The 22,649-nt window shown below is 39.0% G+C and overlaps 1 protein-coding gene across 7 annotated transcripts in view; it reads right to left on the bottom strand.

The window, feature by feature from the left end:
• Window positions 1-22,649, bottom strand: part of map2 (microtubule-associated protein 2) — a 93,099-nt gene that overhangs the window by 31,541 nt on the left and 38,909 nt on the right. For 6 of the 7 annotated variants that reach the window (XM_085385113.1, XM_085385112.1, XM_085385111.1 and 3 more), the window contains exons 3-5: window positions 20,664-20,803; window positions 9,632-9,895; window positions 640-729 (exon numbers count right to left, since the gene is read on the bottom strand). In XM_085385113.1, coding sequence (XP_085241239.1) covers window positions 640-729; window positions 9,632-9,842 — 301 coding nt within the window. In that variant the 5' untranslated portion in view covers window positions 9,843-9,895; window positions 20,664-20,803. The remainder of the gene's footprint in view (window positions 1-639; window positions 730-9,631; window positions 9,896-20,663; window positions 20,804-22,649) is intronic. The other variant, XM_085385109.1, reaches the window with a different exon arrangement.

Genomic DNA, 22,649 nt, shown 5'->3' on the forward strand with positions numbered 1-22,649 from the left:
TATACACAGGCACATTACACTATGCTTATGCACATTTTACTCCTGTTATGGGTATTATATATGTGGCTGTTCCCTGCTTGATTCTGTTGCCAAAGACGGGGGTCAGACAGTAAGTGACTAATTAAAGGATGGAGGTATGAGCTACTCTTGTTACTACAGGTACACTGTTCCATGTAAATGTTTGACAACCAGAAGCCTGGTTTTCAAGTGTGCAGGTTATGAGACTAATTAAACAAAATATACAACTGGTCTACTGTTTAGAAAGAACTACTAGAGTTGCTGAGGGAAAATACAGACATTTCTGTGTCTCCAACATATTCTCTTTTGCTGCAACATGTTTTTAACGTTCTTCAATTAGCGAGTCTTTTCAGGTTAGTAACAGTCTGCTATATTGCTCCACTGTTCACTTATTAAAAAAAAAAACAGGTATAACAATAGGACTAAAGATTAATAATTTCAGCTGTCTAGCAGATGGATTAGGTGCTCCGACTCCTGAAATGCTGCTTTTAGGGATCTGGAGACATGTCCTCTGTACCCAGGGCCAGGTCCCATGTGAACAGGGGCCTGCATATTATAGTTTTCCAATTGCTACTGCTCTCTAGCACCATTAAAGAACATATGTGCATTTTTATAGCTCACCTGATGGCAGTCTTTGAGTCTCCTGCTCTCCCTTCAGTACTGCCACTGCCTCTGCTGTCACTTCCTGTACAATCCGGGCTGACACTTGCTCTACCCAGACACAGACATACAAGGTCAATGCAATATTATTAAACATGTTTCAACCAGACTAATTCTCTGTCCATTTTGCTTTACAGTAGCTCTTTCATGTCACTCAAAATGTGAGACGAAAGGCAGCATGAGGGGGCTGAGATTGTCTTCATAACACCATGTCTGCTAGTGAAGGCTGCAAGTGTCACCATGGGAACACAACATCCCATGCAGACACAAAGTATGAAAAAATACCTGTAATACTTTCTCTATTTTCATCACGACAAAGGAAATTTTACATTTCAATAACACACAGTAACATTTATAAAAATACTGCCAAACCTAAAAGTAACATAAAGAATAAAGAATGCAACAGCTTTTTACATAGAAATACAAGAATGATACCGCAATGTGTAATACTGTCAGTTGTTTACTATTGTTTTTGATTTTTTTTAATGAATGATCAAATGTGAGCTGAATCCAGTTCCGTCGGCGCAGACTTTTTTGTAATTTAACTATCAATCTGAATTCATTTCATTATCCAGGAAAGAGTGCTGTCTCAAGATGCAGTTCAAAGATGGACCCAACTGCAGGCCAGCACAAAAAAAGTGAGCTTTATTTCTAAGCTGGTAAAACAGTCCAGAATGAAAGCAAATACGGAACTGATTAAACCAAGAATATAAAAAACCTGACAAAAAGCAGGAACAGGAAGAGAATGACAAAGAGAGAGGTACACAGAGGACTAACTGGGAATAGGAAACAGAACTTAATCAACACAATAAACAGACAGAAAGTGAAACAGCGGACATGAGAGGAAAATGAGCCACAAGAATAAAAGATAAATGAACAAACTGGCAGCAGGAGGACTGAAAGGAGATAGGGAAACACTGAGGGAGCTAAACACAGGTAACAAACTCAAACTAGGAACTAAAGCTGAATGAAAAGCAACAGTAGAGCAATCCATTATCCTAACCAGTATTCAGATCCCATAACAACGCACTCCAACACTAAAAATTAACTAGACCTGGAAGGATAAAGATACTGGAAATACAATAAAATCACAACAGGAAACTAACAATAATCAAAAACTTTGAACATTAGAACACCAATGAAACCAAACAGTAAATATTTAATTTAAAAAAAACAATCCAAAAGCTCCAAAAATGTGGCCAAACCCAAGGAGAGTTTGTCATGGCCAGGTGCTGAAGCACAAGGCAGTTTGGTACTGTTTGGTATTTATATATCAGAAAGCCCAGCAACAATTTTGCTTTAGGGTCCATTAGCAAAATTAGTTCCTGATAATATAATGTCAGATTGGGTTTATTGCAAATTTAGATAAACTCTCTGCAATTCTTTTTTTTTCTTTTTACCAGCTATACAGTAAAGTAAGAAATAAAAACAATGTTAGATGGTAATACTAGTGTTAGCATTTAGCAAGAAGCTGTCAACACAATATGCCCGTCTAACACTTGTAGGCAGTAGGTGTTAAATAACTACAGTATAACAGGAAAAGCCAGTGTGCACACAGTTTTCAATTGTAACAAAGGGAGTAAGTCTGTGACAGTTATGTACTCATGCGCTAATATAGTGTTATCCTAAATCAGGACACACACAAAAGGGCACCATACGAAACTGGTCAAGCAGTCTGCATTCAAGCTTTCATCAGTCTGCCTGCATGCATGTACGAATCAGAGAGGACGGCAGAGTTTTAAACAAAACCATCATTTCTATAGTAACAGCAGTTATGTATGGCTGGATGGCATTGTGATGTTTTTTTTACTGTTGCCGTTTAAGAACCTTTTTCTTTCCAGCATCACCCACACATCAACACACACAAGCTGGCAGGGACACACACACGCAATAACCCACATACATTCACTTCTTCCGGGAACACTTAACACAGCCCACTCACCAACTCGAAGCCACCATTTCCCATTTTCAATAGCAAAGTGCAATAAATGTGTACCACCTTTTTCACTGCTTCCAGGCAAAATCCTTTCATCTGATACTAAAAAGTAGAAGAGAGGCGTCCTCGTCAAACCTGCTCAATGGTTGTAACATCAAATAACAGCCCCTAAAGCTAAAAACGGGCATTAAAAGAAAAGCCTGTACATTTTTGTGAATGGTTTAGAACCACACTGCCTTTGTGTCATTTTTTTTTTTCCCACATTAACAATTGCAAAGATGATTTTAACACTGAGAACGACATATTTTATTCAAACTAATGCTTGGCACAAAATTCCAGTTACGTTCATGTAAGCCACTTACAAATGTCCTTACAAAGTTTCTGAAGCAAGCATAGGGATCTACTGAAGATAGTGCAACTATTACAGAATAGGGAAGTAGCTTAATTGCACAATTGCAAGATTCAAATGAAAACTAAAAAAATATGGAAATGTCAACTTGACTACTAGAGCAGTATGGAATTTATGTGTAAAAAACAACAACCACTTTTTGGGAAATTGTGAATTTTGTGTGTGTGTGTGTGTGTGTGTGTGTGTGTGTGTGTGTGTGTGTGTGTGTGTGTGTGTGTGTGTGCGCGCGTGCGTGCGCGCGTGCATGTGTGTGTGTGTGTGTGTGTGTGTGTGTGAGTGACAAACAAATCTAGACAAATGCACAATGACAAAGCATTAGCAATGCAAAAAAACCCAACCTTGTCACATCCATAAAGCCAGCTGGCACTGATGAAAACTAGCCTTGTATGGCTGTCTCAGCATTCTCTGATGAAGTGATGTCAAATGACAGCCTGTCTGTCACTGGCTGTGACAGCAGAATCTATCTTACTACACCACTAAACAAAAGTAACACGATACGTATAAACAGACCTGCTCTCACTGTAAAAGAAAAGCATGCATTACCTGTATGACAGGCGACCGAACCTCTGAATGCTCCCTCTTTGAGCAGAGACTGTGACTGGAAGCCCCAAAGTCGACGCAAGGCACAAACAGTGCACCACACAGAGGCACGCACGCACGCACGCACGCACACACGCACGCACGCACACACACACACACACACACACACACACACACACACACACACACACACACACACACACACACACGGCACAGAGAGAGCAGGACTGATGTTTGGCATGATACCAGCAGGCACCCAAAATGTGTAAAGCAAGTGGTTGTCATAGCAACAGACCAGTGGGCCATTGACTTGGGTCCATACGTAATTCAGATGCGAGCATCCTGTCATTCGGTTTCAACCTCCATGTCTAAAGCTACCAATCAAAAGAAACGATGACTTATTTCCTTTTTTTTGACACATGATGCAAGTCTGAGCAATTTCTATTTTTAAATCATCTGATGAAGTAAAATAAATGTTAATTGTTTTCATTTTCTCAATGAAATCGCAGTGGAACAAATTGTTTTGTTTGTAGCTATAAAGAACAGATATTTGAACAATTTCTTTCAAAACAAAGGTTAAATTAAACCCCTGTTTTCATAGTGGTGATTACCTTAAAGTATGTAATATAGTTAAGTAAGCCAGGAGTGACAGCTAACAGCTAACTGTCACGGACCCGGCTCTGGAGGACTCGGGGGTCCGTGAGCAGGATGGACCGTTATTATCATTATTATTGTTATTAGTATTATTATTATTGTTTTTATTATTATTATTAGTGTTGTTGTTGTTATTTGGGGATGTGTGTCTTTCTGCACTGTGCTGTGTTGTTCTGTGTTCCACTCATTATATGTAGAGGCAGGGTGTGGGTGTGTGGGTGTGTACAAGTGTGGCTGGAGGATGGAGAACAGCCACATGCGGGCCTGATGGGTGTGGCCCGGCAGGAGGACTGGCCACACCTGAAGTTCCTACCACACACCTGTTGGTGATCAGGGCTCGTCGGGGGAGCTACTTAGGAGAGTGTTGGAGCTCCCACCAGTGCGGGTTCATTGAGTTATCCTACCAGGAGAAAGAGTGGTCCAGAAAGGCTGCACGCACGGGGTGTGCGGAAACACAAGAGCGGGGAGCACGAGCACAGACGTCGGAGGGAAGCACACACACGGGATTCAAGGGAGCAACGGGGAGTTATTGTGTTTACAGCTTCTCACTGTAAATAAAAAGCACTGTTTGCATCGCAGAGTCTGCGTTTTGGGTCCTCATTCCCCATATCCCCACGGTCTGCCTGCCAGAACACAAGCAAGCTCAGTTTGTAGCTACGTAATCGGAGACAAAAACCTTCACAAAATATATTATCCTCGGCAATTAGACCAATTAGTAGGGCTGGGCGATATATCGAGTTTTTTTAAAAATATCGATATATTTTCATACGAGATATAAGATGTGACAATATCGTTTATATCGATATAGTCTATGTTACGTTATAATTATACTTGTGGAGCCGCAGGTTTGCCTCTCTTTCGTCCACTTTTGTCTCTACGCAACGTTACTCTGCCTCGCCTCTCCTTCACTGAACACAACTCCGCCTCCCCCATAGCTTCACCTGACAATGACAAGGCAATGACAAGATGAAAGCGGAAAATCTCCGTTAGCGAATTACCGCGGATGGCCCCGTGCGTGGGGCTGGACGGTGTCAACGTGTTAGCGAGCTAACCGCGCTAACGACATGCAGCCCGGAGGGGCTGCACGGCCTAAAATCCTTTCATTTTCTCAAAACTCGACAGTGCGCCTTATGTATGAATTCTGGTTGTGCTTACTGACCACGAACCGATTTTATGTGGTACACAGCGCTCAGCAATCTGTCAAAAAATTTTTAATATGACTTTGCTAAGCTACGGAGCTGCACGGCTTGATGTCGGAGGATTATGGCTACCGGGGAGGAGCCTCGCGGAGTGATACGTACTGTGTGTGTATAAGGACCACAAATGGCACCTGTTCAGAGACGTGGTGCAGCTGTGAAATCTGTCTCTTTGTTATTATGCTCAGCGTCTATTAGTTTACATTTTGACTGCACAATTGTGAGCTTTTTGTTATGCACAAAAACAACATTTTCTTTTTGAGTAATTTCTTCATGTACATCTACGCTGTATGTAAATAAAAGTGCCCGTGTGACATCTGGGACACAGTGTGACTAAGAACTCTCTTTTTGTTCTTAACTTATGGCTTTAAAAAAAAAAAATCGAGATATATATCTTATATCGCCATCCAGCTAAAAAATATCGAGATATGAATTTTGGGTCATATCGCCCAGCCCTACCAATTAGATTTTGCTTTCTTAACCCAACACATACAGATCAGACATACACATGTAGTGGAAATAGGGCAGGGCAATATGGCCAAAAATATTTATCATGATATATATTTGAAAATTTGCGATAACGATATAACTGACGATATAATTGACACGAGACAAAATACTCCTCAACTTTATTGGTGCAAAAAAAAAAAACCCCATCAATGTATTTTCACTTAAACAAGCAGCTGTTTTTTATGTGCATTAAAGCTATATAAAAATTTAACAGTGCAAATGCAAATTCCTTGCTGACAGTTTAACCAAAAGGCATTTCCAGCATAAAATGGCCGACATATCCTTAGCATAAAGAGGTTATACACACACTATGCAGTAATATTATGTTGAAGCACAGTATGTATCACTCCGCAAGGCTCCTGACTACGGTACTCGTAATGCTCTGACAATCCATCAAGTGATGCGGCTTCGCAGCTTAGCAAAGTCGTACTAAAACATTTTTTGACAGATTTTTGAGAGCCGTGTACCACATAAAATTGTTTCGGTAATAACTGTAATAACGATGGCCCCCTTGCATGCTCTACCAAAAAATGTGTATCTGATGGACGGAAGCCAAACCAGTTCTGCACCACTGAAGTTTCACCGCTTTCGCCCTTCTCATTCTGCGTCGCCGCCATGCTTTTTCTGCCATGTGCGTATGATAACAAAGGCACTGCGCATGCACGTTTTACCCATATTCTATCGCGATATTTCATTTTCTTATCATTGCCTAACATTATACAGGTATTACCATGAACGGTATGATATGGCCCAGCCCAAAGTGGAAATATTTTAAAAAAATAATCTCCTCTCTGATGCTGCCAAACATACTGATTTAGGCTGTTGCTATGGATGGACATTAACAACAGAAAATCTTGTCCAGGATTCTTGACACTATGCCCAGTTATTCACATCAACGATATAAATGACACAGACATCAGCCAAAGCAATAGCCCTAGCATAACACCAAGGCTTCCTTGATTTATGTAAGCCAAGCACCCCCTGTAATGAGCTCAACAACGCTTTGTATTCTTTCTGCTTCTATTAAGTCTGACTCTTTCTCTCTCTTCATCTCTTTCTCTTGACCGCTTGTAGAATGGCCGACTGGCTTTTTTTAACTTTGTTTCAAAGAAAGTCAAGAGGGCAATTTCATGCTTCGGTAGTTCTTGTTGTGTCTGAAGAGCTTTTCACAGCGAGAGAAGGCTCACCAAGTGCCAGTACAAGTTCAAGTTCAACTTTATTGTCACTTCAACCATATACAGTTTAAAAATACACAGTGAGGCGAAACAACGTTCCTCCAGGAACCAGGGTGCTACAAGACAAGTTAGTGCAAAAAAAATAATAATATATAATATATCTAGTAATAATATTGTGCAAAAGAGCATTTACAGGTTGGTGTGTGCGATGGTTTGGAGTATCAGTATCAGCCCTTCTGCCACCTTTCCTACCCCACTTATCCCCCAGACTGCTCTGTTCTGTGGCAATGTTAATGTCTGCTGACAAGATGCTCTGCAGATAAACACAGCTTTGGTTACACAGCTGGGGAGAGAATGTCATATTTAAACAGAATGCACTGTGTTAAAAGTATTGATATACTCTTAATTATCATTGTTATAGACCAGCATCTATGAAAGCTGGTATAGAAGAGGAATTCTACTTGATATTTTCCGTTTTCACAAATTGACTTAGTCCATTTGTAACTACAGGCTACCATTATGTAAGAATAATGGTAGCCATTACTATTCCACTGATAATAGAGCTATTTGTTGGTCATCATATTTTAGAGACATCCTCACATTAATCTTATGACCTTGATGGATCATTCATTCACTCAAATAACAGGATATCCCATCAGATTATTCCCTCTGAATCCTGCATGTGACTGGATCAGATTTGCACGGGTCTGTCAAGCTGACACATTATAATCCTTAAACTCCTGTGAGATACATTTAATCTCAGTGACAGATGAAAACTGCACACACTGGAAGTATACAAGTCATAAAGACAAAAAAATAATCAGATCTGGAAAGGGTCACTAACAATTTCATTTCCATCACAGTAGGTATTTGATTCGCATATTTTCCGAAAATCTGGAAATTCTCTCGTGACACTGCAGGGAGCAAAACATTTTATTCACAGGCATTAACATGTTAATTTTGAAAACTATATTTAATATATTCAAAGGACATTGGTAAAAATGTGAACTGACTTAAGGGATTAATTAAGCACAGGATGTCAAACTGGAACGAAAGTACACTTTTGTAATTACAACTGATGATACGGTCCATTGCATGCTCCGCAGAATAACATTATTAGCTATAAAAACAGTGTATTAATATAACAACTATTCCGTTTTAGTGTTTGTACTTCAGCTTGCACAGAAAAAAAAGCAGTTGACCTGTACAGGCAAGTGCCCATGCATTATGTTTACTGAACAACTTGCTCACCTATTTATGGACAAAGTAAGCATATCAAAGATGGGCACTGAAGACATAAAAACGGCCACTCAAAAACACCGTTATCAGAGCAAAAATTAGTAACTGCTAGGTCGCAGTAATGGGGAGATGGGAGGTTAATTGGGGTCTTGTCATTGCATGCTTTTTGGTCTTGTCAGTGGTAAGCTACAGTTGAAAAGAACAAAGGCCTGGCAAACTAAATTGTAGGGGAGCAGTTGCCATGGTTACACCATTGGTACGTTACTGGTCTTGTCTCCAGGGTGTAAGTGAGGTTGGCGATTGGAGGGGGTGGGGGGGGACAGATTTTATGTGTTAATTATAGCATTGTTAATAACAGTATGTGTCTGCAGTGAGGACTTAGAAAGCTTAGAGTGGAGACAGAACGCAAACACACACAAACACATCGCTATCCAGCATACAAACCCAAGAATACTGTAAAGATACAAATACACATATACCAATGTGCAAACACAAACATACCAATGTGCCCAGTCATACAAACCGACATTTCACACACGCACTGGAGTAAAAAACCAAAATGAAACACACTCTTCAGACTCTATATAAAGCTGCTGATCGGACTCACCACGACTGACACCACCTACAGTACTTCTACAGAAATGTGTTTCTGATGAACCTTTGTGCCAAATACTTTCTTCAACAAAGAATACAATCTCTGAAATAAATTTAGCTGTTTCACATGCGGATCCCAACCAGATAATACAACACACAGTGTTGCAGACCTCACTTCGTCTTCATGAGTATGCTTACATCCACACAGGGAGAAAAAAGGTTTTCCTATTATCGTGTTTATTACTCTCCACTGGGTGCCAGCTGTGCTCTCAGTTTTAATGATTTAACTGAGCATTTACATCACAAAGCACAGCACAACACATTTACCTATTTGTACCGACGTGCTGTTGTCAAATGCAATTCTGCCCCTTCCCTAGACAAGAATCTTTAGGGTCTCTACTTTATTAACCACATTTGTAAACAAAACAATGCATTTGTATTGATTTAGAGCACAATAACATACAGACATCACTATATGTAGTGAGAACTGGCTGTCTTCAGACAGCCTGTTTTAAAATTGTAAAACTTTAATATGCTGACCTTCCATCATTTGTTCTAAGGAACATTTTGCAGGCTGTTACGCATTTTTCTATCTACTATTAGCTCAATAGACACAGCCATCATTTATCCTGCCTGTAGAAAATGAAACCTTTCAATTAATACAAGCAGATGCCTTTAACAAAAGGTAAAATTACATTACCTGCAGTTATAGCGTGAGCTCCAGTTAGTTCACCGTTGAAGCCGTTCTCCCTGGCAGAATAGGGGGCTGTGGCCACATGGGTCCCACCAGGCTGGCAGGTCCTGTAGGCTGAGGAGGAGTAGCCATTGGCTCCATGGGTGCCACCAGGCTCCTGCCCCGCTGATGGGTCCCACTGAGGGGTACCGTCTTCTGGCTGTCGACTGTCTGCCATGCTGATGCTAGCTAGCAGCCGAAGAGGTTTAGCAAGGGTTGGGGTCTCTCCTTCTGGGATACAGACAGGAAGAGAAGGAAGAGGGAGGAGCAAAGATGAGGAATGGTCAGAACGCAGCATGTCTCTGTTATTAACTGCAATTTTAGCATGGCAGCATTAAGGAAAATGAAGAGTGTAGGGACCAGAGGAGGCTCTAGGACATGTTACATCAGTCACATTTGCAAATCTCTTTTTTGTATGTTATGATCACTGCTGCAGCTCAACTCAACAGTTTTGAAAGTGCAGCTGTGAGTTTGTGTGTAGGTGGTTATGTGAAATACTGTCCTTGGATGCTGTCTGGCATATGACAACCACTGGATGAAACCCTATTGATTTGTGTGTTTGTGTGTAATGACTCATGCAGCCAGCGGCTCAGACAGAAAACACAACTGGCTGAAAATGAACAGAGAAGACCTTGGATTTTCGGTGAGTCGTGCTGGGCTGCAGGGTTTAGAGGTGGGTTCTGATCAATCTGACAAGATTCAGCCCAACATCTAACAAATAGTTTGAATCAGCTTCACTACAACATACTGGCTTCTATTATGTGAAAATCCAATGGCAAATGTTCCAGAAACAAAAAGTGTGTCATCTTTCCAATACTTTTAATGGAAGCATGATAGCTGATCAGCATGGTGTGAACATTTTAGGACTTATCTAAACGTTAAGTGCTAATACCATGTTACGTAGGGCTATGATTCAGTATTTACATGTCTTTTTCATGTTAAAATAACCAACATTGCTTTGTTATTGAATGCATTTATGTTTAAACTCCTAAATATTATGACCAGTGCCTTTTAAAATTCAATGACTAACATAGAAATATCTCATAGTGAGTGGATAACATTGATCAGATCAGGACAGAGAAGGATCAAGTAGAAGCGACAGGCTGAAACTATTGATCAGTTCTTATTATCACCTAAAGCCGGGACAGTCAGAGACAAGGAGTGAAAGTCAAGGATTTAACTACCTGGCCAGGAGAGATAAATGGGCTCAAAGTAGTACAAAATCATTACACTGAGCTGTTATTATTACTATTTTTATTTGGTATATACAGTTTTTTTTATGCTCAGTTGAGGTTATTTACATCTCACAATAGTGGAACAAGTACACTGAGTTGAATCTGAGCTTGAAGGACAAAGAGAGAGGTAAACAAAGGGCTCAGTGAGAAGAAAGAAAATTGTGAAATACTCTGAAAGGGAATTGGTGATCTTTGCAGAAGGGCTGTTGATGGTAGCATTTACAGGGCAGCCTGTGCAGTTGTGCATAAGGGTGTGTGTGAAGAAGCAATTTGTCATTTAGCTCTGCGGTCCTCAGAGAGCCAGAGAGTGAAGTGAAGTCAGCTCGAGAAAACGGGAGTCAATAACTACAGCCGAAGACCAAGGTACTGCTACAGTGAGCACTAGGTACTACATTCACAGTACATTAAATACTACTACTCACTGTCAACCAAACAGGAGAACAGAATAGAGTGGAACAGAATATAATAAATGGAAAACAGAAGAGTGATTCCCATACAAAGGATGTATGAAAAGACTTAAAATACAACATGTCCATATTTTTTGTTAAGATGGATAATAAACACTAAGGCTGGGCTATATCATACCGTTCACGGTAATACCGGTGTAATTTTGGGCAACGATAGGAAAATGAAATATTGCGATAGAATATGGGTAAAACGCGCATGCGCAGTACCTATGTTTACATACACACATGGTGGCGACGCAGAATGAGAAGAGCGAAAGCGGATCGTTAAATGAAACACATGAACCAGAATTGGTTTGTAAAAATGCTGCAACGTCAGTGGTGTGGAACTGGTTTAGCTTTCGTCCATCAGATACACAACAAAGCACTATTTTTGGTAGAGCATGCTAGCGGGCCGTCGTTATTACCGTGTTATTTGGAAAATACGGCACACTTAAAATCAATCCTTTGATTTTTCTGAAAATCGACAGTGCCCCTTATAATCCAATGGGCCTTATGTATGAATTCTGGTTGTGTTTACTGACCTCGAAATGATTTTATGTACACGGCGCTCGAAAATCTGTCAAATGTTTTAGTACGGCTTTGCTAAACAACGAAGCCGCACCGCTTGATGGATTGTCGGAGCATTACGGCTATCGTAAGCAGGAGCCTCGCGGAGTGATACGTACTGTGCTTCAACATAATATTACCATATTGTGTGTGTTTAACCTCTTTAAGTTTTGTGGATATTATACATGGTTATGCTGAGGATATGTCGGCCAATTTCCACTGGAAATGCCTTTTGGTTAAACTGTCAGCAAGGAATTTGCATTTGCACTGTTAAATTTTTATATAGCTTTAATGCACATAAAAAACAGCTGCTTGTTTAAGTGAAAATACATTGATGGGGTTTTTTGCACTAATGAAGTTGAGGAGTTGTAAAGTATTTTGTCTCGTGTCAATTATATCGTCAGTTATATCGTTATCGCACTTTTTCAAACGTATATCGTGATAAATATTTTTGGTCATATCGCCCTGCTCTAATAAACACAAATGTCATTGCAAATAATGTAAATATTTGCATAACATAAATAATCAACGCTTAACAAATTTATTAGCCAATTTAAAAGGTTTATTCCTCAGCTGCTACATTATTGCTAACATACTCAAAAGAACTTTTCTGTATCTGTAATGATTAATCCACCAGTATTAATAAGGTCTTTAACTGAATTTATTGTTCTAATCCGTGGTTTTACAAAACGTACGAAACATAAATGCACATAATTATTTTTTAAAGAATAAATAACAATATAGATTTAACGTTTAGGATTTTGACAGGTTTCGGAAATATTTGTAGTTTCTTCTTTTTATGACTGGTGATCTAATACATTTGTAAAGCACTGCATACTGTTACAAATAATGTATGTGTCATTTAGGCTTAATAACTGCTTATTAATAAAAACTATGCTTATGTCCAAAGCTGCCTTTGTCACAGTCTTGGGTCTTGGACACAGGGTTTTGAGTTGTTGGCCTGTTGAGTTCTGTTCCTATTACTTTTGTGTCTAGTAATGCTGTATTAATTTATCCACTTCCATGCTACTGACTGTCCCATTTTGGGGGTATACTGTGGTCCAGGTTTACTCTTAGGTACTAGGTACTCTTTAGTATTTATGGAGGCTGTTATCTGAGTCTAGCCCCTTGCACATTATACTTTCCCTTGGGTTCCCCTCGTCAAGTTTCTCTGTTTATTAATCCTTGTTTTACTCTGTCAATTTCTGTCTTGTGCCTCAGTTTGAGTTATTTCCCTGCTTGTGTTTACCTGTGCCTGCATCCACTTCCCCTAATTATCTTGTGTGCATTTATACTCCTGCCCTTCTTTTGGTCTTTGTCAGATTGTCTGTTTGTCACTGTGTGCGCTCAGCCTGCAGTTTATTTTATGGACTAATACAGGGGTACGGTGGTAACAGCAACTGGCTTTAGCCTCTTGGGATCATGCACATCTCTGCGATGCAATAGCTAGTAAGGTATTTAAGTTTGTACCAAAGAGGTGTGTTGCCACCAGCATAGCTACACTATTTTATGATTGGAAATCTTAACATTTGGTTACAAATTTATAACATTCAGTGGTGTTGATCAAGGGATAGTTGAGATGAACTGTTAGCACTGTGTGAATATCCTCTTGAAAACTGAGGAACTAAGAATCTTCCCATTGAACTTTTTTTTGTGATTTCCTACTTTTTTTTGAGCTAAAAGAGCACACCCAAACACATGAGATATCAATGGAAAGCCCAGGATGTCCTCTATTTGCAAATCAGGACTTAGTGGGGTAGCTTAAACAGGTCAAAAGATATAGACCAAAAACAAATGTCCATTACAGAGGACACACATGAGCAGGCTGGTTCTCAGGAGGACCACAAATAATGTTGAGAAGGAATACTATAGACAGAGCACAGAGGTGGTTATAATAAAGAGAACCAAAGAATATTCTGGAAAAGAAGAGAATATAGGATTGCTGTAAAGCCTTTGCAGCCTAAATGGATCAGTCAGGAGTCAATGGAGCTTTGCATGAGTCACCTCTGAAGGAAACACCAGTGTGAATGAAACCACGACACAGACTCCACGACAAAGAACACCTCACCACCAACTGCTTTACATAAATGCTCTCTCTGTCTCGGTCCAAAAGCCACAGTATATTTAGGACAGCACCTTTACTGTCACTCTCTCTTCTGTTGCTTGTTCACTCACTGTGTCCCCGTACAAGACTCCATTACAATATTAAAAGAGTCATAAAATTCAGAAATGAGACTGCTGTCCTCATGCCATGTCTACATACTGTCTGTTTGATGATGAAGGTCACCTTCAGCTCAGTGGCAATTTTCCAGATACAACTGACTGGTGGCCAGGCGCATGGTGTCAGTGGTGGTTCACAAGAGAACAAGGGACATTTGCCCTGCCTTCTTTGGAGGTCTGTTGAGCTGTTGATGATGATGGCAGCAATAAGTGTGCTCTGCATACTTTTGCACAATGCATGCTGTATAAATAAAACAGCACCACCTTCTGGGTTAAACTCCAAATAAAACAAATGGGGAAATTATAAAATATTACCACACCTAATGTGAAACTCCATCTTTCTTCTTAATTTCAGTGTCTCACTAATTCTAGTTAACACCATTTGTATTCACTCAATATTATAAAACAAAACAAAATACTGGTTGGAGGTTTAGCAGGTATTAAGAAGATAAGATCAAACGGAATGCATAAAAAAATTACATTACAAAAAATACTAATTAATGCTATGCTCAGTTAAAATACCAACTCTGGTATGATTGTGATATGATAGAGTTAGACGCTGGGTGTCTTAGTAGACAGTAGGTCTGTTGCACTTGGCAAAAAGCCTGTGGCACTTTGCCAGTGGGCTGGTTGTTCCTGATAGGCACTCTCTCTGCCCTGGAGAAGAATGGAGTTGAATAGTGAACAGACAAGCAGAGCATGGCAATGCTGCAAGTGGATAGTTAGGATGGTAGCTTGCAGCACTTTCATGTTACTATATAGTATTTTGTAGCCTGTTAGGCAAAAACAGTTTATGGTTTCAATAGTCTATAAAATAACCCAAACACTACATCCATTAATTAATTTATAGTACATTTTTCCTATTTCTGTGTTATAAACGTTGCCTTAGTTCTTTGTTGTAATATTAATACTCAAACAAGCATTGGTCGACATTTTTTTAAACATTAGAAAAGATCTTTTTGTAGACAAACAAAAATGAACTTGGCTTTTCTGTCATTACACTGTAACATTTAAGACAATTTTCACAAGCATTCAGAGTGATCCTTATATAAAAGGTTGAAGGTGACAGCCACATTTGAAATCATGTTCTGATGTATTTGTAAACAGAAACCTCACACCATCATAAATGCAGATTTTTATTTTTTTCAGTACTGCATCGTTTGTTAGGATGCCTGGGTCGTTGACCCAGGGTTTTGAGTTTATCATATTATTCATCCTTTCTAGTCTTTGGTTTCTTTGTTAGAGTTCTATCTTATGGTTTATGTCTCTGTGTCTGCCCTGGTCCCACATCTCTGTTCCCTCTGTTGTAGTGCCTGCCTGCGAGTCTGTGTCTGTAAGTTCAGTCTGTGTTATGTTTCCTGTTTTACTTTGAAAGTCCTTGTCTCATGTAAATGCGTCTGGCTATGCTTCCTTTGTCTCGTTAGGCCTGATTTGCCCCAGCTGTGTTTCCCTCCTGTTAACCATTCCCTGATTGCTCCCTCTGTGTATTTAAGCCCTGTGTTTCAGTTTGTTCGTGTCGCGATCTACTGTTTACTATGCTGTGTGTTCTGTCTGTTTGCCTGAGTTTGTTTTTTGGAGTCTCAGTTTTGTTACCTTTTTTGAGTTCAGCATTAAAGCTGTTTTGAGTTCACGTCTGTCTCCGGAGTCTGCACTTTGGGTCCTTTTCCTGCCTGCACACAGCCGTTCCATAACATCGTTTTGCTTATCCTATAGAAAGTAATTTTTTACTTCAGATCACCTGCGAGATGTGTTGTCACCTAGGTGCCAGCTATAAACTAAGTGAGCATATATATCACAGCAGTGTTAATATTTTAAAGGAAAACACTAGCAACAAGGATATTCAGACAGAAATCAAAACAAAACCATCAAAGTGGTCGTTATGTAATCTGTAAACATGCACAATGTGTATATCTGCAGTTTTTTATTCATATCTAGACTTTTTTTCACTGCACATCCATAATTGATATCTACTTCATAATGTCAAACTAAGGCGTATTACATCTCCTGTTTCAGCCTTCCACGCGCTGACATTGTTATTCAGCCTCAAAGCAATTTTGAGGGCGATATTTTACTCCTCTCTGCTCCCTTCACCTACGTCTAATGATTATTAAAAAGGAATGAATCAACAGTGACAAGCTGCTTTTTCCACAACACCACTGATGTGAGATGTTGAAATTAATCCAGTAAATATCTTGAGCTGTTTATGCACAGAGCTCTAGCTAAAGTATTACTGGAAAGCAGTGGGTTGTTTTACATTTTTTAAATCAGAAAGCTTGAAAGGGGGCAATTTTCCTCTGTGTGTCCTCAGAATAAACCATTCTTGGTACTTTTCCTCCCCTGACTCCCCCATCTAATTTAAAAACTGTTTTTCGGGAAAGAGGTTATTCAGAGGAGGGATAGTGGGTGCCATGTAAGTAAAGCAAATATTGGGGTTGCCTTCTTGAGTTATTAACTGCTGTTTCTGCTGACAATAAAAGCCAATCATTATAAAGTCAGAGGATTCAAAGCCTGGAGCCTGTTTTTATTTGCTTCCTACATGGAAAAAAATAATAATAAAGAAACGCATAATTCACATTCACAGAAACATGCACAGTTACACTGTAAAGGAGTACAGTTTAAACAGTGTCTGACTGACTTTCACTATGCTACAGTGTTGGAGATCTGGGCTCCAGTCTCCTGCTATAGAGCATATTAATAATAATTAACAGTCACTGTCACATTTTCTATGCATATTTGTCTTGTGAGGCACAATCAATACAAGACAGGCAGAGAAAAGAAAACTATAGCCTACTGCGCACATTATTATAACTGAGAGTCAAAACACAAATACACATTCTTGATTCAAAACTTGCTCCATACGGGCATCCTCACGGCCTCAAAAGAGTAAGCGTGCTGTGTGGGTAAAACATAAATATAATCCGTTCAGAGGAATAACATAATTTTTGAATTGTAATTCATACTTAAATGCATCTGTCACTTGTGACATTGCAAAAAGAGCTCAGTAAAGTGAAACTGCATGTTCTCCCAGAGGCTGAAAGGCTCTGCTCCTGTCCTTCTCCACTATCACCTGCCCACTATAAAAAATAGTGCTTGGTGAGTTCAAAACTACTAATGGGATTACTGCTGAGTATTGTTATGTATTTATTATTTGGGAGTTTTTATAAACTAATATGAATTATCTTTGCTCAGCAAATTATGAGTAGTTTCAACACTAATTATAGGCTGTTCCTGTATAATAATGCTTGACTATGAAAACAGCAATTAGTTAAAGCAAAATCTAATGCACCAATCAGAAGCATGTTGAAGATAAACTTGGAAGCTGTGGAAATATTCTAGTTTATTTTCATTTGTTTCAAGACAATTATTCTCCAAGTGTGAATCACAATGTGAGTCCAGCTTAAATAGATGAAGTGAGAGTGATGAACTCTCTATGAACACATCAGCCATAAAGATTCATTCCAGACAATGTAATCGTCGAGCTAATTAAATAGTCCATTTGTCATTTCCATGGCTCTTATCTGCTTCTTCTTCTTTTGTCTGGTTTCTTATCATCCTTCCACTTAGAAATTTTCTTCCTACCTGTTATTTTTCTTCCTGTTCACCTTCCTCCACCTCCTACACTCAATGTTCCTCCTACTCATTCTCCTCCACCTTTCATCAGGCTTCATCTTTCTCCTCACTGTGCTCTCTCTACCACCTCATTTCCCTCCTACAATCTGAGCACTTTTACATGCTGCCATCTCGCTGTGTGTGTGTGTGTGTGTGTGTGTGTGTGTGCGCGCGTGCGTGTCCGTGCATGTGTGAGTCACACAGATGCTGCATTGCAGGGCTCTCCTCTGAGGGCCATCTAGCTGCAGAAGCCTGAGAGCAAGAGAGGCTAGGGATTCAAGCTCTTGTGTCCCTAAGTATGTGCGCTCTTTTATGTTGCATGTTCAAGGTCGAATGCGAGTAGACGTGTTAAGCGCGCAGTTATTAGAGAACGAGATCATACACATAGTTGTTCAACAAATAGTCTGATATGAGGGGAAATCAATATAATATAAAACTAGCATTTTTTTACAGCAAGTCAGTTGAAAGGGACACTACCCCTAATAAATAAATAAATAAATAAATATATATATATATATATATATAACAAAACTTATCACAATAGCAATTCATTGGTAGGGGGTTATGTGCCAGATTACTTCTTGGCTACGACCAGTAAATCCTTGGAAACTGCTCCCACTCATAACTCCATAAAACAGGAGTTTTGATACTTGACAGATGAGATATAACTTTTTTGTTGAAAGATTGCCCGCTGGATTGTGAACCCCATATTTTGATGCTTCTGGTTTAGCTGTCATGTCATTTGCAGTCTTGATTCTGGGATTCAGGAATATAAAACGCTAGGTTATTAGCTAATAATAGCAAGCTGCATCGATACATTTTATTGACCCGATAATTAGAATTCAATTTGATTCAATTTTATTTACATAGTGCCAAATCACAACAACAGTCCCCTCAAGGGGCTTTATATTGTAAGACGCTAGAATAATACAGAGGATACCCCAACAATCAGATGACCCACTGTGAGGAAGCACTTGGCAACAGAGGGAAGGAAAAACTCCCTTTAACAGGAAGATACCTGTTAAAGGGCTCAGGGAGGGTCAGCCATCTGCAGCAACATCCACCAAAGAGCACCAATACCACAAATACAGCTGAAATAGGTGCACTAGGTGAATCCTAGTGGACAGTACAGGATGCAGTTACATATGTTGGCACACTTGTCAATATAAAGTATCTACACTTAAAATCAAGTCCTCAAAAAAAAATCTAAAACTGTTTTTGTATCATATTACAAACATTTGAATTTCATGAATGAAGCTAGGCAATTTAACCTTAAAGTCTGTCGAGACTGGCTAACTTTTGAAGCCAGCGTCAAGTAGCTCTTCAAAGGAATACGGTAACTGCAGGTCACCACTTGAGCAAACGTAGCTGTTTCCGGGTTTTTCAGTCTTCAGACAAACTGGCAACTGGTGAATCCTCTCATCTAACTCTCAGCTTTCCAAGAGTGTATAACTGTACCTTTAGAAGTATTTTATATGGCAGAGTACACTTGGCAGTCACACAGCTGGCTATACTTTAGCATGGGTAACACAGTTTTATTCAGTTTCCTAAGTAAAAGCTTCTAATTATGCATAAAAATGCATCAAGGTAGTACTTTCAGATTTGGGGAATAATTGTTGTAAAAGTTGTAGAAAACTCACAGAAGAAACCAAAATGTTAAAATTCATCAGCACTGTGGGTTTTTTTCTTCTTAATAATGCCTTTTTTCTAAAACCTAAAAAGAGACCTATCTTATATCAGCTTTATCAGGTTTTTAAGACCTTATTACAGCACCTGACGTTTTGTAGGCTTTTGTAGGTGCAGACTAAATGCTGCAGCAAAGACTTTACATCTGAGGATTTTTGTGATTTGTGATTTTTGGCGCACGAGCAAAAAAAACATGTTGAACAGCATGAAATAATACTTCTCTATATAAACAACAACAATGTCGTCATTACTACTGGATACAAATGCTTAAATGCGCAATATATAAAAAGTGAATATGTATACATATGCAGTGTCCCTTTCCACTAGAAATACTCCAAAATAGTGCCTATCATACGTGCACATAAGCATTTTGTTTTTGTTGTTTACACAATATATGTGAATCATATTGTGGCATAAACCAGCCGAAACCAAAATAAAGCAGCAGGTCCATTTACATGAGTTCTTGAGGCTTACTGTCACTTTTAAACAATATTTTTTTTGTCCAGTGAGTCTATTTTATCCTGTTTCTATGGAGTCTTCTATAAAACGACATCATGATTATGTGAGAAATAATGGGACACACCATCAGCTGACCTCGATACATACAAACATGCTCTATACAGACAGACACTTTTACCAATCATCCATAGCCAACCTCACTACCTGGAACACGGAAAACAAAGAAAAGCCATGAAAGCGTGACTGCTTTTCAGTGGGTCTTGGTGCTGATTGTCTCACTAAAGCAGCTCTTCTCTTCCCACTCAGTACCCACTTCCCACTCATAGCTCCTAGCAGCCTGCACTCACATGTACATCCACCCACACAGCCATTTCATCTGTGGAGGTAACAGGCATTCTTTCTCTCCAGCTCTCTCTTGTTGTAAATGTTTCTTTTTCCTCTTTTTGACAGTTATTCATCTTGTATGTTTGAATAGATGAATTTGATTCTGAACAGGCTTAGCACGATAGTAGATGAGGTTTGGCTGGTTTTGGCTTAATTCGTTTAGATTTGGTGAGTTGTTTCAAAGTAACAATTTACTTTTTAATCATTATCATACCGACAGCAATGATTTTGACAGTTCCAGAACAGAACCAGGAGCCTGGGCCTTACTGCACGCATATCTTTCTCTGCATACTATTTTTTTCTAATCATTTGGGCCCAATTTAAAAATCAGCAAAAAAAACCAGCTACCAAGTCTGGCATTATGTTTGTTTACACATACGGCCGAGTCATTACCTGATTAGGTGGGATGGAACTTTGGAATAGGAGTCAGGCTGGATCCAGAGAAACTATCTTCTCTCCCACTATCAAAAGACTGACGTAGAGATTGTCAGAAGAATAGAGAAAGCCAAGTGCGACAGGCCCTTTTGTTGCACCTGTAAGTTAAGAAAAACAAGATCAGTACTTATTTGAATTACATAAGCCTCTATTTGTCTGCAGTTGTGAATGTTTTCTTTGTTCTTAGAATTATTTGACTGTCCCAAAAAATAAAAAATGTTTGTGTGTGACATGATATGACATGATGTATTGAAATTAATCACTAAGTTGCCACAGTAATAGTCAAAACTAGGACAATAGCACATCCAAGCATAGAAACACAGATATTTCTACTATTTTCCCACGCCTGTGTTTAACTCATGCAATGTAACTGAGCAGTAACAGCAACTCCAGCTTCCAAAATGTCCACATAATTCAAACGAGATCTTGCAAAAGCAGCTTACAGACAAACTTGACACAAAAGAGGTTTTTATTTTAGAGCTGCTGCATTAGACACATTCTATTCATATAAATGATGCATAACAAACAGAGTAAATGGCTTAATCACTGAACATTCATTGCAGAAATAATTTGCATATAAACTACTACAGTTTGTTTGTGTACTAAACCCAGATGGATACGTAGTGATGTGGTGAAATTATTAATCATCACAGTGGGCAAGAACAAAAATGCTTCTAAAGTACATTCACTTTTTTATACTTTTTCCATGTAATTATAAAATCAGTAAAATTACCCTTTTTAATCTACACAGCCCACAATCTCAAAGTGAGCTTTTTCTTTTTCCAAATTCCTTAAAAATGAAAAGCATATCTGGATGCAAACTTGTATGTTTATAGGATATTGCTCTGCAATGTACAGTAGGACAAAAAGTATTTAGTCAGCCACCAACTGTGCAAGCTCTCCCACTTAAAAAGATGAGAGAGCCCTGCAATTTTCATCATATGTATACCTCAACTGTGTGAGACAAAATTAGGGGGGAAAAAATCCACAAATTCACATTCACTGATTTTTTTAAAGAACTTTGCAAATTATGGTGGAAAATAAGTATTTGGTGACCTACAAACAAGCAAGATTTCTCGCTCTCACAGACCTGTAACTAGACCTGTAACTAACTTCTGTAAGAGGCTCCTCTGTCCTCCACTTGTTACCTGTATTAATGGCACCTGTTTGAACTTGTTATCAGTATAAAAAACACCTGTCCACAACCTCAAAAACAGTCACACTCCAAACCTATTACTTTATATTCTAGCTAAATATGTAGCTATATTTTACAGGGCATCTCTGGGCAAAGGCTAAAACATTCTGTATGTGGAACTCCTAGATAAAAAGGAATAAGCTGGTCCTATTTTCGACAGCAGACACAGGGAGATTTGTCAGAAGGAAGGCAGATCATCAATGAAAACTGCAGACTGTACTCGCCTGGAGCTCAGTTGACTTTTCAGCTCTTAGCAATTACAGCAAACTAAAGTATACAGCCAACAAAATGCATGAGTTTGTTTGTTTGTTTGTTTGTTTTGGGGGGGGGGGGGGGGGGGGGCAAGAATATGCACTGATTTAGTAAGTAGCAAGTATGTAGTAAATTGAATATGTAGTTTTAAATCTGATTTTTTATTATGTTTCAGATAACAAATCTAACAAAAACTAACCAAATCTGTCATTATGAGTTATATAGGCTGCATTTGTGAGAATGTTTTCAATTTCAAAATGAACTTTAGAATGCAATACTGTGTGTAAAATCTGTAATCAGTGTGTAAAAAAGTTTTTTTTTTTTTCAATTTCTTAAGGAAGCTACACAAATCTACAACACTTCTACCCACAGCTTTGCTCTAATGATATATCTACAAATGGGCATAACTACAGCTCCCTGCAATTTTTTTTTCCTTTTTATCACAACTATCACTAGTTCTGATTACAGCATTACTGCAAACAAAAAAGCAAATACAG

The sequence above is a fragment of the Rhamphochromis longiceps genome, linkage group LG16 (genome assembly GCF_057381845.1).
Source record: "Rhamphochromis longiceps isolate RC_006_pf linkage group LG16, R_longiceps_female_GT1.1, whole genome shotgun sequence".
In the NCBI taxonomy this organism is placed as follows: Eukaryota; Metazoa; Chordata; class Actinopteri; order Cichliformes; family Cichlidae; genus Rhamphochromis; species Rhamphochromis longiceps.